Here is a 19,756-nt window from a genome sequence, read left to right as displayed (position 1 = left end):
GGACATTCTTAACGCTTAGTAATGCGTTAAATAAAGTTGTTCCTCCTCCTTCTCCTAGTCTCGCATGGTGACAGGCAACACCGCTTCATTTAAATTTGTTAGCACTCATGTTAGCTTACTCAACATGTGTCCCCGCAGCGGTGGTACAGTGGTTAAGCTGCCAGACAACTGTGCTGGTGTACCCGGGTTCGATCTCGACCGGTGGCGGCTACGTTTCGATGGAGGCGAAACGAAGATGCCTCCATGTGTTGTGCGATGTCAGTGCATGTTGAAGATACCCAGGTGGTCGCAATTACTCTGGAGACCTCCACTACAGTGCTCATTTCTCTCTATCCGCTTGCACTCCCACCTTCCACCCTTCCTTTACAGCGCCCCGCCGGGGTGATGCAGTGGTAAGACGCCTGACTATACTGTGCCGGAGCACCCGGGTTCGAACCTGACCTCGGCGACTGCGTTTCGATGGAGGCGAAACGAAGAGGCGTCCGTGTGCTGTGCGATGTCAGCGCACGTTAAAGATCCCCAGGTGGTCGAAATTACTCCGTAGCCCTCCACTACGGCTCCTATTTCTCTCTTTCCACTTTCACTCCCACCTTCCTTCCTTCCCTTAAGACGCGGTTGAGGTGTCCACAGGAAACAAGTGAGACAGTTACCGTGCCTTTCTTTCCTATAAATCAATCAGTTTTCAAACCTTTACAGCACGGTTTAGGTGTCCACCGCCCAAGTGTGACAGATACTGTTTTTTCCTTTCCTGTGAACCAACTATTATTATTATTATTATTATTATTATTATTATTATTATTATTATTATTATTATTATTATTATTATTAATATTATTATTATTATTATTATTATTATTATTATTATTTTGTGCGATAGCAACGCCTTCCGTACTCCGTTGACTGTAGGTAGCAGCATGACCACGAACGGCTCTGCGCAGCGCAAGTGGTTAGACTCTTTAGGGAAACGTTGCTTCCGTCCAGGACCGGTCTCCCTGCGCGCACTACAGCTCCCCCACCACCACTCATTTTTCATTTTATTTCAATTTTAGTGACAGAATTTTTTCCTAGAATTTTCAAGGATGGAGCATAACAGTGAAACAAGTCATTGACATTGCATGACAGCAAGCGATATACTGAGCTCACAGACATAATCGGTAGAATAAAAATACCAAAAATAAGGGGAAAGCTCTTGTTTTTTAGTTTCTGCCATTTAGGATAACCTTAAAAAACTAATCTTTCCTGGCATAATTATTTAGTTTGCAATGCGACTCATTCTTGACCGTGAGCTTTGGTTTCGCTGTCTGATCGCGATAATATGCCTTCGAACGGTACTCTCCCATCCTAATTTTCGAATTACTGACTTTGCTTTTCATGTTTCGAAGTATGTCGAAGCGTGTAGTTTAATCGTTGGCTTGATTATTACAATTTTTCGCTGTTTTTTGTCCGTGGTGCATTTTTGTAAACATCTTTACGTGTGTGGCAAAAAATAATTTGCTCCATTCAGCATTTGAGTTCGGTTATGTGTCGCGTATCTCAGGTTCCCCGTCTTCTGCGGCCTGTGAAAGAAATTGATCTGAATTTGGAATGTGGACGCTTATAGATACTCGACGGGTTACAAGGGGAGCGTGTGCGTCCGGTCGCGCACCGGAGGGTTGAGCAATGAATTGGGGAGACTAATGCAAATGAATGTCCGTTAGATATATTGACGAGAAGCCTTGCGTATGTTCTCAATCTGGACAATTGCTGGGACTTTAATGATGCAATTATAAAATAATTATTCATTTTGGCGTTAAAAAGAAAAAAAATAGACAGGTTGTAGATTAGCTGTGCGCAATCTACTTTTTTCCTCCTTTTTAAAATATAGTTTCTGGAAAATAAAGCGGGAAAATATTTTTATCACGTGTCTTCGAACTGCATTACTGAATCTCTGATTTAGATGCATGGTTGAAGCTTGAGAGGATGCAGTCAATTAATAGTGCGAAAGATGGTCACCACCAAGGCTCCCCAAGAGGTGATCAACCACTACCTTTGTGTAGGCATCAGCCTGACTATACCCACTGCAGGGCGAAGTCCTCTCCTATGTTTCTCCAATTAATCCGGTCCTGTGCTAGCTGCATCTACTTCACCCCTGGGAGTTTGTTAGCCTCATCCGCCCACTTAACGTTCTACCGACCCCTATTATGCTTTCCTTTCGAATTGAAATCCAGTTTGTTACCCTAAGCGACCATCGGTTATCCTCTCTTCGCACTATGCATGTCCTGCCCATGCCCATTTCTTCTTCTTGATGTTCACTAGAATGTCAGTAACTTGAGTTATTTCTCTGACCCACTCTACACGCTTCCTATCTCTTTACGTTGCCCCTACCATTTTTTGTTCCATAGCCCTCTGCGTTGTCCTCAACTTCCTCAACTTGTAGGCGGGTATTACCATTTAAAATATACAAAAGCAATAAGGCTTGCCACTGAAAAGTCAGTATAGTTTGCATTAATCGAAACTGCCATATTTGTTTCTTCAATACGTTTTTGTGCAAGAACGAAGTGCATGTGGTGACTACGCAACTTAAACATAAAAGAAACTAACAATAGCTAAAGTCCTGACAGGACGGGCATCAAAGCGACGCAGGCACATACTAGGAAACTCTGTGGTCACTGGAAGAAAATTAATGACAAGCATAATCATCTGGGCCTTATCAGTGAAAGGGCCAATCATGACTATATGTTTAGTTAAGAAAGGTCACAAAAATAGAGCACTCTGGTTATTCAGCTGAGTCGGTCCACTGAATTATTCCAAAGCTGTGACAAAAGTAGGCACCAGAACAAAAAAGAGAAGGAGCATCAGATAGCATTGCAGTTTGTGCCCGAGGACCTGTGCCGGCGTATTGCAAATTCCCCGTAACGAACGAATGTATTGGGGGGTAAAAAAAAAAAAAAAGAAGTATCAACTTAATTCAGTTATTTGGTTAACTTATTATTCCGTTCGTTGTTACCTTCAAATGCACACGAGGTAGTGAATAAAGAACAAAATTGGTACCGCCCAAAGAGAAATTGTGGAATTCGTATTTTAGAGAGCGAAAAGGGCCCTGATTATGCGTCATGTGGTGATGAAGTGAGCTAAAAAGGAAATTACTGTATGTTATGAATTATAACTGTAAACATGACGTTAAAGGAAATAAGTTTCTAAAAGGCAATACCTAAATAGAAGCTTGCAATATGCAAGGTGTACCATGCAGTTCCTGTCGGAAATCACCAGTTTGGCATGTTTACGACCATACCATTTACACACATCATTTTACCTATTTACCTATCCTTACAAAACCTGCGAGATGCAAAGAGTGCGGCGTATTAACGGCGTTCTGTGATATATAGATCTTTTCAAAATTGGCCAAAGGGCGCTGCCATATTGGAGACTGGGCTGTGCTCATAACACAGGAAAAAGCTGCGGATTCTCCAACAAACCTGGTTCTCAGCCCAGTCAAACCGGTTTCTTCAAGGGTCGTGAAAAGGTCTATAGTGCCAGCTAGCCACGTGCTGGACGCCTGTGGAAACGCTCATTCGCAATTTTTGGCGGGCAGTGAAGGGGCGGGGAATATACAGAATTGTGAAGATATGGAGACATTCACAAGCCTGATCGGCGCCCCTTCCCGATGGTGCCCTGTGCAACCATACTAGCCGCCTACCCCTAATGTCGGTACTGGTTTCGGCCTTCCTTTCTCCTCCTTCCTTTCATTCTTTCTTTCTTTTTAAGATGGGGAAGGGTCTTAAGGTAACCGAGCACCTGATAAAGGTCTCGGCACCTTATAGAACAATACAAGATTGTGTGTGAAAATATTTATTGACGTTTCGACCGCGGGACCAGCGTTACTCAAAACTGAAAGCCGGGACAGTGGCCGGACTCGAGCGGCGGCGGCACGCACCAAAGCGTGCGCCGCCACTGTCAAGTCTGGCCGTGATCCTGATTACGCACTACCTGTAAGACGCGTGATGTCTCAGCTTCATGAAACACCTTTTGTTTAAGTGTGCATGCTGTAATAGGATTTGCATATATTGTCCTTTATAGTTGAAATACCTTATTCTGCCTCTCCCAGTCCGAGTCGGCAGCATATATGCCCGCTTAGTTGAAAAGGATTTTTGCGGGCAAAAGAAAGCCACGGGAACTCGGCAAACCGGTTTCAATTGGGATTCACCGAGAAACAGACTCACCATTATGAAAATAAATTTTTTTTTATTGTCTACTATTTATGGCGTGACGTTAGAGCGTGTTTGCTATAGTTTCGGCCTCAGTCGGCTGCGGCTGCTGGAGCGGATACCCGGCTAGGAAGTTCAGCAGTCCCTTGAACAAGTATTTCCGATTCACGAGGCTGATGACGAAGTGCACGTGCGTGTAGAAGGGGTCACCGATAAACACCTCTCTTCTGACCCTTGAACCCAGGGCGTAGCGCAACTCTTCGACGTCACTTGGGGTGACGAACTCGTCGCCTTTGCTCCAGAACAGGCCCACGTTGGTCTCCACACGTGACAGGTTGTACTCGGGCGGGGAGCGCTAGGGATGAGCCCGCCGTTTGGAATGGGAGAGGAAACGTAGCATTATTAGACCTTTCTATAAAGCGGATCCTCTGCATTGACCATGTGCATTAGTAGACAGTTCTGGGAAGCTGGCACAAGAACGGAATCAGGTTGCCTTCGTGCCAACACCACCATTTAATCTGTGCACAAACGCTGTTCAGTCGAGAGGCGCCAATATTTTCACAATGCTTCGACAACTAGATTGTGTACATACATATTTCTAATTCTGTGCCCGAATTAAGCCTTTTATGCCTCCCATCCAGTTGAAAAAAAGGCTACAGAAAATTTTCTGCGGTCATGACCGAATTTTTGTGCGGTTTTGACAGTTAGCCTGTTGTGACAGAAATTTCTGTAATAGCATCAGAATTCTCTGTAGTTGCAACAGAAAGGTACTACATAACTACAGACAACATAAAAGTACTACAGAAAATATCAAAGTGCCACTGGCAAGTACTACAGAGCTATAGAAATTCTGCCAATTCTAACGTTTACGACGTAAAGAATATTATGTCATATTTTTTGTGCAGTTCTGTACTTTTTTTCGTCTGGAAGTTGTACTTTGGCGCAGAAAGCTAAAAATTTGAACTTTAGGAAATATCTTGCCGCGCTGCAAAACTGAGCCTGTGAGATATATATATATATATATATATATATATATATATATATATATATATATATATATATATATATATATATGGATCGAATACGGATACGGATCGAATACGGAATACGGAATATGGATCGGATACAGTTATGCATATATGCATAACTTCGATCCATATACATATATATATTTATTCGGAGGTCGTGGGTTCGGATCCCACCATCGGCACGTTGTTTTTTCTTCTACTTTGTGTCTAATTATCTTTCCCATTAACAGATTACGTTACTAATTTCTGTGATTATCCAAGTAAACAATAAAAAAAAGACATAAAGTACCATCCCCAACGCTTTCCTCGGCCTCGCCGACTGTTGGCTTCTTTCCTTCATATATATATATATATATATATATATATATATATATATATATATATATATATATATATATATATATATATATATATATTGTGAGCACTGTGTGGCGCTTCTTCTTCCACACGGCTGAACGTGCTGCAGCCACCGTAGTGCTGCTTCATCTTCATCCTGCTCCCTCTTGTAGATACCCATCGTCATCGCGGAGTGTGTTTGGCTGCAGTGTGCGACCAAGGCTTCAGGTCTGCAATAAAGCCTGATTCCCCAAGTCCGACCTTCGCGTTACCTTACAATATATATATATATATACAGTTATGCATCGGGTTATGAGTCTTCTTCGGAACCACGTGATAATCGCGGCCAACTCCGAGTTAAAATTATGGTAGTTAAACAAGCTAGTAGTTAAAAATGGCATCGAAATCCAACGGGCATGCTTTTGAATGTAATTTGAGGCAACTGTGAAATATTGGGAGATACTTTTACGAAGATGTTGATGCAAATGATCTAAGGTTAAGATTCATAGCATAATTTCGCTCTTGCAATCATGGCAAATAGGTCAGTGTCATAGAAAACCAATATAGCAGGCTTTAGAAAATTAGCAGACTTGCAGGGTATTGATTTTGTCCTGAATTTTTATAATGTATAAAAAATTAGAAAATATCCGAAATTTCTTGGTATCAGCTCGAAATGATATTCGAACAATACTCGTATTCTAGACTCTATCGTTAGAGGAATCATTGGAAACTTAACCTTAAATTTTATAGGATTTATCAGAGCTAATCCGGTGCTCTAATTTATTTGGTTGCACTGTTGATGTATACGTACTGCACCGCCTTTGTTGGGACAGCGCTTTTCAGTTCTTTGAAAAATACACGCACATAAAAAACCCGCATCTTACGAACCTTTCTTAACATTTTCCTTTCTGCACTCTGCGTAAAAGGAACAATTAAAACAACGTACATCCCAGAATATCTTCCGTAGCCCACAGTAGCTTTAATTAATGTTTTGAGCGAGCGAAGTACTTGCTCGTGCAAGCTATCCCGAATGGCAGGACCGGCTAGCATGAAGGGCAGAACTCGTCCCTGTGTTTGTTTGTTCGCACATTTATTTCTCGCTTCAAAATTCTCCAAGATCGTTGGCCCGGTTTCTGGCTAGTATACTGCAGGTTATACATTGGAATCGCAGCCGAGTAAGAATTTTACATTGGTTCAAAAAGGACCTCGTGGGAAATTACCAGCAGGCACTAACAATATAGCGATCGACCCAGTCAACGCTCCTATGGAAGATATGTTGTCATGGAGTCAATAGGACAGAAAAAGCTTTTCCAGACAAGATGTAGCTGAAAGTGGTCACGTCTAAGCCAATGACAGAGAAGTATGCATGCAATAGCATATAGTGATAGTATTCACTCACCTGCCCATAGACTTCGTAGTTTTTTGAAGACCCATAGTCGAACTTCACAGGCCTTTTGGACTTCACGAGCTGCGTAACAATTCGAGGCAAAAAAAGGCAATGAGTAGAAAAATGATAGCAGTTATACAGATTATGACTTGTAAATTTAAACGATTGTCTCTGAAGGGTAATATTTTCTATTTTCGTTAAATAAGCCTTTTTTACGCATTCGACCTGTCCTTACGATTTTCTTTCGGGAGGGGAGAGAGAGGGCAGGTGGAGAGGGTTTCGATAACCTCTCTTGCGAGTGAAGAACTTCTACAGCTATCTATCCTGGGCTGCCTACAAGTTGGGATTGTGACGCTGCCTACATCGGTGAAAGATGAAAATTCAAGACAAGGCTCACGCAACGCTAAAATCACGTCGCCCAAGGCAGAACCCGCTCGAACGCTTTAGCATAGCATTGCCAAGACACTGGTCATGCCATCGGTTGAGACGGCACGCGTTATTGGCAAGGAAACATCAATACCGAAACGCTTACTCATGGAATCACTGTACTTTCGATCAACGCCACATAGGACACGCAAACCGGACACGACGCAATCCTCCAGAGATATACATCCGTTCCTTAAAAAAAATATTAGCCTCGAAACAGCTAACCTTTCTGTGCTTCGTTTCACTATTGCCCATTGCGCCGAAACACAAATCAATCTTCGTCCGTTTTTCAACTTTGGCGAGTGTATGCTTTTTGTTGCTAAATCGAAATGTCTATTGTCGGCATCTGCGAACCCACTCATGTAAAGACCTCTGCGGGGACGCAAGTATTCCAAGTAAATAAATATGAATTTCCCTCGTCGAATCTTGGACTTCACTTTAACAGGGACTTTAGCTTGAAAGTTATAAAATTAGTGTAACGTTCCTAATACAGCAACTTATACAACGATTTTATTACATCATTCTAATGTTCAGTGCTACCTAGGCCTCCATTTATAGTTGTTCACCAAGGAATTTGTTGTATCTGATTACCTTTAATATTTCGACGGAGATCCCCGCTGGAACATGAACTTGGGGTTTGAAGTTTCCTGCTTGGTTTCAGGGGAGCACCCCGTATGGAGCACATCCTATTCACTCTCAGAGATTGGAAAGATTTAGCTTGCCGGACACGCACTGACGTAGACGTATGCCGGTTTACCGGACCTCTCTTATAAATGCGCAGTGGCCGTGATTGCCTCCACCTCTGCCAATAAGCGCGTGCAGGGTAGTACGTCTCCGGCAGGCTAAATCTATCTGTTCTTTTAGAGTGAATATGTTCGCATAGAACAAGCTTGTTGCAAAGCAAGCGTTGCGCATTGATCAGTTCTGACATCTTGAAAACGCAAGGAAAGGCAAGAAGTGCTCATTATTTCTTGAAAATAAACTTACAGTTGGAATGATTTGGTGTACGGACATATATGCCTTTGTTTTCTACCACAATGACGACCAAATTGGTATATGTACTGGTTGTGGCGCCATCTTCGAGCCTAACTTGATTGCACGCACCCATGTAATGCCACCTAACAGATACTTTGTATCTTTGCATCTAAATTTATTCGAAACATTGTTGTGGCTCTTACGTTAAGACAATTAAAATACTGTTCCACAAACTTTATTGTCATTAATGTAGATGTTCGGTTAACAGCCTTTAGGTGATTTTTATTTGACTACTTTTCTGCCAGAGTGCACTGAATGCCGTACCAGAATAGTTTCTAGTCGCTGTGCACTAGAATAGGTAGCAATTCCATCAGCAGCAGCAATAAGAACGGCAATAATAAAATATAGAAACTCACCTGTCCAAAATGAATGACATTTTTCATCGAAGTACCCGCAGGAAAATGGCACAAGTAGGTAGGTATCCGGGTCTGGTGTTGCAAGAAAATGGAGGAACAAACTCAAAGCACTGAACAGCCATGTACCATCGGACGACAATCTTGCTTTGGTCGAACATCAATATATTTGTTTTAACGTCCTTTATTTTTGACCATTTCTTAGAGGTTACAGATGAGCACTGGAATAACTGCGGTCTAATTTTAAATAAAAATGAAAATGACCACATTCCTTACTTTAAAGGCGCCATTTAAATAACAGGACGGAATCCCAACTGAGACATTAGGTGCATCATTGCGTCATCTTCTCGTTTTCTTTCATGTTTTCGTCCTGTTTTCTGGCGCCCTTAAAGGGACACTGATCAGGGTATGGCATTTTAAACAAACAAGCACAAAAGATTCGATGAGGTATTGGAGATAGTATCTGCAAAATACTACAGCGATGCGCGGGTCGGAAAGGTATCAAAGCTATATCATGCTCCTCTTCGAAAGCCAGTTTCCCAGCTCTGCTATCTATATACTCTGTTCGCCGATTCTGGATGATGACATCAATACCAAAAACGGCAACCAATGGTTCGCCTCTCAGAGTGACAGGCGAAGGGCTGGCGGAGACCGCTAGTTGTGTGAGCCGCAAAATGTCTGCTGCCAGAAGTCCAGCCACCAACTCCGTTCCCCCCGTTGCCAGTTACCGCGCCATGTCACCGCGATCGGGAAGCGTCGCAAATCCCCAGTGAACGGCCAGACGTTGCTCGTCACTACGCGGAGCTCGTGGGTAAGGCCGTGTGACGCAACTTCTTGATCCTATATAGACAGACATCGGCGTTGGAGCCTCTCCTTCCGATTCCCTGCAGTCATATGAAGACGTATATATATATATATATATAATGACATCAATACCAAAAACGGCAACCAATGGTTCGCCTCTCAGAGTGACAGGCGAAGGGCTGGCGGAGACCGCTAGTTGTGTGAGCCGCAAAATGTCTGCTGCCAGAAGTCCAGCCACCAACTCCGTTCCCCCCGTTGCCAGTTACCGCGCCATGTCACCGCGATCGGGAAGCGTCGCAAATCCCCAGTGAACGGCCAGACGTTGCTCGTCACTACGCGGAGCTCGTGGGTAAGGCCGTGTGACGCAACTTCTTGATCCTATATAGACAGACATCGGCGTTGGAGCCTCTCCTTCCGATTCCCTGCAGTCATATGAAGACGTATTTATATATATATATATATATATATATATATATATATATATATATATATATATATATATGGAGCGACCAGTCTATGAGTGCAAGGCAAACGTTGTTTTTTTTTTTGTTTTTACTGTTGTCATGACAGTATACTGTTATATTGTTGAAACACCGCGAAACGTATGGGGGTGCGCGTTGGGAGGGCGACCTATACAAACACAAGTAAACGTAACTTACCGCTACATTTTTTCTCGTTTCGCAGAGCACCAGAAGAGGTGGTTGGTCGTTAAACATTGGTCAGCGCTTTGAATAAGTATGCTGCGTCATTGCGGAGGTGGTCTGCTTTTAAAACTCCCCGAATAATCTATGTTGTGAGATAAAGACACTTCCAAAACGCTCATGTAGCGAATCACGTAGTTTTGTTTACAGCTTGATATGCTGCGCCATGGAATAAATTAGCTTGATAATACTGTCCCTCAAGTGATATATCCTAGACACAATTACATTTAAAAAGCAGTTGTAAAGCGCCATACGACAATATGGACCGAACGAGATTCGCGCATTGCAGCAGACAACAGCGCAGTTGGCGATACCCAGCGCGGCCGCCTCCAACTCCGGAGCGTCTACTAGCAACATCGCCGGTGGTGCATCGCCGTCTGCAACTGTGCGCGGTCAGTTTGTCGTGCTGTGAACGATCCCGCAAGTCGTCAGACTTGCAGTACTTGCAAGGGAATGTAGTGTGCCATGGAACATCATGTCGGGGTGCGATAAAAGACGTTAACCAAAAAAATGAGAAGGGTTTAACGCTGCTGAACCGAGTAAAATGTTGCGGTAAGTTGTGTTTACATGTGTTTCTATGGGTCGCCCTCTCAACTCGCACCCGCATACGTTTCACGGTATTTTAAAAATACTTCGCCTCGTTAATGAGATTTCATACTCTGTTCTAGGATGTTCATGGTTGCTCTGTACCGAATAACGAGATCATAGGTGCGCCATGAAATTAGAAAATTGCTTTTAAATTTTTCGGGTTCATATATTCCTATGGGCGCTAAGCCTAGTTTTCACCCCCCAACCGGCCCATGGATGATTGGATGGAATATAGGAGCGTCCCCTTTGAAACGGGGTGGTAGCAGTAGCTACCATGTTCATTTTTCTCCCTATATCTTAATTATTGTTTTAGATTGGTTAACTATATATACCATCTCTCTATTTATTAAATTTTTGTTTCTACATTACTAACTTTATGTCACTGCTCTGCTTTTAAGCCACCAATCTTCCAGTCGTTTTTTGCTAGCTTCCACCGCCAGTTTATTCCTCCGGCCACTGGTATCTCTAAACCCCAGAGCTCCAGGAATAGTGACTGCGCCTGCATCAACTTCCGGATGGATACCAATTACATTCGAGTATAATATGGTCAACTGTTTCACTGGAGTTACCACATACAGCACATGTGTCATCTTCATTGTTAAATTTATTTTTGTAGCTGCGTGTTCTAAGGCACCCTGATCTAGATTAAAAAAATAGGGCACAGCCTCTTGAGTTATCAAAGAAAGCTTTCCCAGCCTGGCGACAGAAGCGCCACCGCATCGTGCTTACGTCACAGATCGGTGTTAGTCTATAGCAAGATGGTTGCATATTATTGTCACAGTGTGAAGTCTGGTCAGAAGTCATCGCGGGACACAGGAGTCACAGAAGTCACGGTGCACAGAGCGGCAGAAAACTAGCAGGCCCGCTTCAATAGGAGAACTTCGGTTTCTTCGCTTCTAGGAGGCACACGCTCGCGATCAGCGCAGAGGGAAGACAGACTGCACCGTGTCAATATGACCCGATCTTGAAACGGACTCAAGTTTAAAGTAGCACAGCGAGCCTCAACCAGAAAAAAAAGAAATTATATGGACTGAATTGAAAATGCCGCCCAAAAGATTACTTTTCCTATTGTCCTCAAGTCATGATAGCAACAAAAAACAAAAAAAAAGATTTGCTGCTGGGTCCGATTCCAAAGTTATCGAAGAGGGCCGTTGGCTTAGTCACAGGTTATTGCCCTTCAGCTTTCCCCGCGTAAGCATATACGGGAGCGCTGTCTTTCGAATGACGGGGGCGCACCTTCCCCCCCAAAATTTTGACTAAGTAGCAAGTCATGTAGAAGCAGACAGGCCCACCTGGTTGATGTATCGGCTGCCCAGGTTATTGAGCTTGTCCCCGAGGAAGGTGCACACGCGCGTCGCTAGGCGACCGCACAGCACCCTCACGAGGCTCGTGAGCGTGAAGTCCTTGGCTAGCACCTCGTAGCGTCCGACAGCCTCAGCGAGGCGCTGGGAAAGAGATGAGTGCGGTAGCAGCTTGATGGAGCATGCGCAGAGCGAGTATTATTCGCAATATTTGTTTGAAATAGTTTCAACTTATATTTTACACGACAATGCGAAGAAACGTTCAGTTCCGTTAAAGAAAAGAGCCGCTAATGTGTTCTTTCCGCACGATACGCATGGTGAAAACAAATAGTCGATCTGTTGGTCACGTGGCAACAACAACGGCGCGCGTAATTGACGCCACCAGGGGATCGAAAGCCAGCACACTCTAAGAACTGTGCTCTGGCAATGCGGACACTATAATATGCAATCACTGCTCTCAGTCATTGGCGGTCTCGCAAAACTTCTTTTCAATTCACCAGATTTGTCAGCACAGCTTGGCACAAATTCAGGGCAGAGAACTTAGCCCTGTAATTCATTCCAAGCTGTGTGAGATCTCTGAGAACCTTATGATTTGAATAGACATAAATCAAGCGCTTGTTACCATAACACGAAGGATTCAAAAGTGCCGCTTCAGATTACCGGGTTTGAAACCTTGTGGCTGAGCAAAACAAACGAGCGAGCTGTGCTACTTTTCTTCACTTGTGGGCGTCGCGATATGAGCGTCAGTGTAACTTCATTCTCATTTCACTTCACTTTCTGCATACCCGACGTGGGACAGGCACAAAGACAATACTCACCAGAGCAGTCTCAGCGTACGGACCAAATATGGCGAGTGGTGGCACCTTAATATGAGCCAGCTTGTAGAAGGGAGCCAGGCCGGCGAACGCTTTCACCTGCACATGGCGGCAGTGAATGAAATAAAGCAACGGCTGTGAAAAAGAACAGATTACATCATAAAATAGCCGCCACACGTCACTAACCAGTCTTGCAAATAAAGCCCGAGAAAATGTCATGTTCTCTGATGAGTAACCATTCCACAAATCAAAGTTTTCTTCCCAGTGATTTACGGTGTTTATAACAAGATGTCTTCTTGCTGAAGAGAAAGGAATTTTCTTTTGTGCTTGATTATGTCGAAAACTAGGCCCTTACTGAAACGACGATTTTATCTCTCGTAATTTTTCAAAGTTTACAAAAGTTGCTTCATAGGCCACTGTGTTGACTGTGTTGACTGGTGGTACCATGAAGTAAAGATTCTCTAAGATTAAGTCCTTAAAAAATTACGTGCTTTGAAACAAAAGTCAGCTACACCTAGACACTTCTCCAACACGGTTGAAACACTTCCATACTGGTCATTGTCTGCTCTCAACTTGTACAGATCATACGTGTGCATTCTACCGCGGTGATATACATTTTTGCACTATTGGCTCACATCTATACAATTGCTGTGGCTGAGATTTTTCAAAAGTGTAATAAAACGAAATGACATACGTAGGGCCTAAAAGTTCCGAGTATGTGTGCTATTCATGGGATATCGTAGGCACAATATATGCGATGGATTTATTAAATAATACCACAGCTATGGGGCCCAAACGATTAGTGAACTATCATTGTTGTTTAAAGATTGTAGCAGAAAACCTTAGCGAAAGTCCTTGTCTGGGAAGGGCAACCAGGCGCCAGACGACTAAGATAACATCCAAGCCATCTCTTCAGCCATGAGAGAGGGACTGACCGTGTTGAGAACATCGTGTGCTGGTTGTGGCACGCAAATGTTTGCCGTGTAGATACTACACATGGGATAATACCGTTATGCATACGTAACTCTCGTGAACTTCCCAGTCGAAAAAAAAAACGACAGAACTGGGTCAAAAATACGACAAAATATCCTGTAGTTCTGTTGTAACCATCAGATTTTTCTGTAGTAGCGTATTACTTTTCTGTAGTTCTGTAGTTTTTCTGTAGTATATTTCTGTTGTCTGTCGCACTTTTCTGTTGTAACTACAGAAATTTCTGATGTGACTACAGAATGTTCTGTTGTCACAACAGGTTTCCCGTCAAAAACCGCACAGAAATTCTGTCGTAACATCAGAAAATTTTCTGTAGTTTTTTCCGACTGGGAATTTCATTCGTCGCACGAGTGACCATCATATTGCATTGACGAATAGTATAGCAGTCAGCTAGTTTCGGGCCGGTCAAAGCCCGAAGCGATACACTGAATCAAGAATCTTTAAGACGGACTTCGGCAACGAAACCATACACTAGTGAATAGTAGCCAGTACGTGGTAGGAGGGCACTATCAAGAAGACTTAACAGGCAATCTTGGTCCATACCCCATATGACTGGTGCGGCAGAATTTTCAGCCGGCTAAAGTGGTGTCTTAGGCATTAACGCATTCTATAAGCTCTTCGTAACCTTCCAGCATAGGTACTCGACCTTTGGCGAGAAGCCGAATAACTGCCGCTTTGTCTTCCCTTTATATTGTGCAAGCCTGAAAGAGCTTGACGCGTGAGATAAAAGCAACATTTTCAACGATTAAAAAAGCAAAACAAAAACCAAGTTCTTCTTAACAGCAATTCACTGTTTGTTGGGGTCCGTCCTAAAATATATATTTTGAAGTGAGTACGCAGACAGGGTGTTCGCTGTCACGTTTACAAGAATTGTAATCCCCTCATTAGGAGTGTTCTTTGATTCCTGACTGTATTTGGCGTTTGCAGACTGACAAATTACAGGACTTGTAAGTGACCTAGGCATCACAAACTTAAAGTGAACAAGAATCATATCTGGGCAGTGGTATCGGCAATGAATTCAAGAATGCGCTGCAGAATACCACAAAACGCTCGCCAGTGACGGTCGCGCTGTCCAGACGAAGACAAGTCCCCTTGTCGAAACGTTGGCTAGGCTTGCGAACTGAAGCTTCCGCTCAACTTTTGTTCAGTGCTCTTTCATACTGTGTAGCCATCTTCTTTCTTTCGTTCTACCCTGAATCCTAAAACAGCTATGGATATTCTATGTTGCATTTGCTGTGTAACGTTGTAAAAATCAGGAGCCGCAGTCGTAAACGTAAGAAACGCGCACTCAGTGCGTGTGAGCAGTATCACGAGTGTGGTTTGCTAGTCTGTCATTAAGCTTCTTACCTTGGCGTTGTATTCGGGCTTCTCGGACATCATGGCGAAGAAGCTGAGCGTTCCTTGGGAGATGCCCATGTACAGGAGCTGACTCTGCCTCGTATTCGCCAAGACGTAGTCTATCTGAGCTGGTATGTCGTACAGTGCGTGCTCGTGGAACCTAACGGAAGGGCACAGTACAAGATATAAAATAATGCAACTTAACTGAATTCAGGTCGGCAATTAGTCAAACACCTTTTAAGTGTCTCAACTGCACTGTGGGCTATGGTGACGCCTCACGACAATTAAAGCCGACAGCGCAGCTGATACTTTAACGTGCGCTGAAATCTCACCACACAAACGCTTTCTGCACTGTGCCGTCATAGAAAGCTCATTTACCGACGTTGGACGTCGAACCCGTGACTTTGTGCTCAGTTAAAGAGCGCTATACCGCAGAGCCACTGCTACAGGATTCAGGCCATGCAGTGCATCTCTACAGAATTGTGAATTTACAGTGTGCTCTCTTACTTACTCTCGCCCAAGAACTATCAAACGTAACTTAAATGCACCAACCAATAACATATGGTTAAGTCTATTCGCAAAATGAGCTATGAAATACGGGCCTAGGGCTGAACAAAATGTATCCACTGCACGTAAGTCGGTCTGCATCACCTTTGGACAGCTGCAAAGGGGTCGCCACTCACAATGGCCAGCGAAGCGACAGCTGTAATGCCGGCCAGGGATAGGACATGTCCGACGTACAAAAGTGTGTTACAAGAATTTAGGTACAAATGCTTGACGTGGACATCGTTGGGCAGGCCATGCATGGTAAGATTGGGCCTGCTATGCAGTGAAAGACGCTCCCCCAACTTCAAGTTCCGAACCATGGAGCGCGACGCGGCCCTCGACTTGTGCGGGGGGCCTCTTTTGCTCGCGATAGCGCGTTGCGTCTCTGGGATCACGCCGTTATTCTTTCTAGACGCATGTGCATTACATACGAATACGCAGTTTGTTGTTGTCAATGGCTAAATCGCTATTAACATTCGATTTCCTTTTGCGGCGTAATTCTTGCAAAAGCGATAGCTGCACGAGAATAAAAAAAAATATTCGACAATTATTCTTTGTCATCAATGTGTTTGTAATGGACGCTTTTGCGATTTGTTCCTTTAAGTCGCGAACGGCTTGACGTCATCATGGTGACCGTTCGCCCTCAAGATACCTCTTTAAACCCCCCTCTGAACGCTCCGTTTTTATCAACTGGAATAACGTCAGTGGGGCACTCGTAGATCGGAAGCACTCAATAGGTGCGTGAACAGCAAGCGGGGAGTGCCCTTGGACATCTGCATACTCGCGGTGACGTCACAGCGCAGAGTCGCGTGGGCGGCGCTTTGCATGGGGTTGTCACACTGTGTGCTACATCACTAGGAATGCACAGAGCGGCGCTGTAAAATCGGATTTCTCACGTGAAGTTCCAGAATGCTCTCGATCTGGCGTCCAGCGTCCGATGCTTTCTCCCGTAAATGCTGCCCCTGGTATTGCCGAGCCAGACGTCGTAGCCGCTATCAGCCATAACGAACCCTGCGATTGGGGTTCAAAAACAATGACAGTTCTACTATATTAGCCTCAGTAAACGCTACAAACGTTCGCATGGAGATTAACCTATGGCTGGCATTATCTGTGACTGTAGTGTTTAACGACCGGATTATTTTTAATCTTTGAAGTAATTTGGACCCATGAATCGCGATTTGGAGAACCCTTTTTCAACTGTTGGACATCCAAAGCGGAATGTATACGTGAGGAAATGGCGGGAATTGTAGTTTTCTGCTATAGGGAGCACCGTATGAAAACAAGCAGACGTGAATTGCGGAACATTGTGCCACTTCTACCTGAAACAATATGGTCAAGTGTCATGCTTCACTGTCTGCACTATATTAATGGGGTAACGCTGAAACAGAAAGCTTTCGCTGGAGAACATTTTGTGCCTTATGAGGCAGGGCCAGTGCATAGAAGATATGCCTGGTGGTGTGGAAAACTGCACTGCATGCTGAATCGCTAAGTTTAATTTTCGACTCCTTATGTCCCATTTTTTTTAGCAAATTTCAAGTCCTTCATGGTACGCTCGACCTAGGGCGCCTGGCTTCTGAGCCGAGGACGCGGTATATTTCTATAAAGGTGAAACTGCAAAGGCATCTTGCTCCGTGCCGGTAAGTGCGAGCTGAAGAAATCGAAGTTGGAGACATTATTTCGGAGGCCTTGGCTACGGCTTCCGTCGCACCCGATGTCGCCTTGGTAAACCCCCGTACCATACCATACCATACCATACCATACCATACCATACCATACCATACCATACCATACCATACCATACCATACCATACCATACCATACCATACCATACCATACAATACCATACCATACCATACCATACCAAACCAAACCAAACCGTACCCATACCATACCATACCATACCATACCATACCATACCATACCATACCATACCATACCATACCATACCATACCATACCTTACCATACCATACCATACCATACCATACCATACCATACCATACCATACCATACCATACCATACCATACCACACCATACCATACCATGACATGCCATGCCATACGTACCATGCCACATACAATAGCATATTTTCAGCGCTCTTTTTCGCAGGTAAAGATGTATGGTCACAGTTCTTTTCACCAGCTAAGCAACTCGAGGACTGCACGATAAGCTCCACCTAATACAGAACCAGATAAAAATAGCAGCAGTTCTGCAGGTTCATGCTGCTTTATCATCATCATCATCATCATCATCATCATCATCATCATCATCATCATCATCATCATCATCATCATCATCCTGACTATGCCCACTGCAGGGCGAAGGCCTCTCCCATATTTCTCCAATTAACCCGGTTCTGTGCTAGCTGCATCCCCTTGACCCCTGCGAACTTCTTAACCTCATCCGCCCACCTAACTTTCTGCCGCCCCCTGCTACGCTTTCCTTCCCTTGGAATCCAGTTTGTTACCCTAAGCGACCATCGGTTATCCTCTCTTCGCACTACATGTCCTGCCCATGCCCATTTCTTCTTCTTAATTTCCACTAGAATGTCGGTAACTTGAGTTATTTCTCCGACCCACTCTGCACGCTTCCTATCGCTTAATGTTACCCCTACCATTTTTCGTTCCATAGCCCTCTGGGTTGTCCTCAACTTAAGTCGAACCCTCTTTATCAGGTGTGTCTAAATATTTCACAACATCGAAACTGAGAAACCCAAACGTAGGGAGGAGGGCCTACATATATAAAATGCTCTACTATTTTCTTCCAACCTGACGCTGGAAAATGCTTGTACCGAGTGACTGTCCAGGAAAGTCGAGCACCAAGGAGGCTGAATCTGCTAGAAGGCCTGTCATGATGAACACTGGACCGCGTACACCGCACCACGGTTCCTCTGAGTTGTTTCGTGGTGCACATGGTCCAAACCTTCCGTGAGGTATGCGATGCATCTGCAGCAGGTAGCCATCCTCAGTGGCAACTTCATGGGTCTCCGAGGGGTAGCCCTGCTCGCGGATTAGGGACTCCTGGCCGCCGAGCCAAGTGCCAAAGCCGGGTGTCGTAAAGAAAATAAGAAAAAGTACACAAAAGTAAAAATCATCACACAGGCGTACTGCAAATTAGTGGAATAGCGTGGTAATTTATGTCAAACATGATCAGGCTGCACATCCGCGTCAGTCATAAACGTAAGCTCAGATACTCAGAAAAGAAAAAGCCAAATAAATACGCGTTAGCTAACAGTATTTGGAGTGCGTAAACTATCATGAAGGAAGCACAGCAGCCTTTCGAGCATAGCGTAGCCTACGTGCCGCACAGGTTGTTTTCAAAGAAGGCATGAAATACTTCGATAGGCTGAGATGATCGTTGTTTAGTTTAAATCAAATTTTCCGGGTAAGACAATTTGTGCGAGAGCCTCGATAAAGGGTGACTTACAGTTCCGATGCACGTTCCGCCTTCCTTAGTGCCATTTGGTATGAGGTTGGAAGTGAGGTTAAGGGCCAAGCCCAAGCTGCTCACGACGAAACTGGGCAGGAGCTGGGCGATGGCCACCATCTGGCTTAAAATGTTGTGGCCGTGTCGTCACTTTCTCAGCAACGTTAGTTCAAGGTGTCCACGGCTCTGCGCATGGTACGAGAAAGAACATTGAGGCTTTGGAGCGACGTGTGGCTCGTCGGAAACGGGGCTGACGACGTAAAGGATATTGTTCCTCTCCAGATCTTTGGGAAGAAGGCTCAACTACTGTGCACAAGAAAATAAATATCGTGGTACTGTAAGCGTGGTATACTGCCCCAAATGTTCGTTTTTAACTGGGACGTGACTGAGGAGAGCAGCATAAATGTCCCTAAATGAAGCGCTTGGTGCCAGTGATGTCCGCCTGGTGTCATGAAGTCCTTGTCAACTGCCTTGTACTGTCTTGGTCAAAAGCCTTAA

At 44.2% G+C, this 19,756-nt stretch overlaps 1 protein-coding gene across 1 annotated transcript; it reads right to left on the bottom strand.

Moving 5' to 3' along the window:
- Nucleotides 1–4,229: 4,229 nt before the first annotated feature.
- Nucleotides 4,230–19,412, bottom strand: LOC146207756 (lysosomal acid lipase/cholesteryl ester hydrolase-like). Its single transcript, XM_084587154.1, has 9 exons — nucleotides 19,259–19,412; nucleotides 18,624–18,852; nucleotides 16,729–16,843; nucleotides 15,296–15,446; nucleotides 12,962–13,057; nucleotides 12,135–12,287; nucleotides 8,753–8,824; nucleotides 6,948–7,016; nucleotides 4,230–4,539 (listed from the first exon to the last, which is right to left on the bottom strand). Exons 1-9 carry the CDS (start codon nucleotides 19,376–19,378, stop codon nucleotides 4,249–4,251), a joined length of 1,296 nt encoding a protein of 431 aa, XP_084443280.1. The 5' UTR covers nucleotides 19,379–19,412; the 3' UTR covers nucleotides 4,230–4,248.
- Nucleotides 19,413–19,756: the final 344 nt, after the last annotated feature.

Source organism: Amblyomma maculatum, chromosome 1 (assembly GCF_055883805.1).
Source record: "Amblyomma maculatum isolate TAMU_Amacu chromosome 1, ASM5588380v1, whole genome shotgun sequence".
Classification (NCBI taxonomy): Eukaryota; Metazoa; Arthropoda; class Arachnida; order Ixodida; family Ixodidae; genus Amblyomma; species Amblyomma maculatum.
The sequence above is the reverse complement of the archived record's forward strand: the minus strand, read 5'-3'. Positions and strand labels throughout refer to the sequence as shown.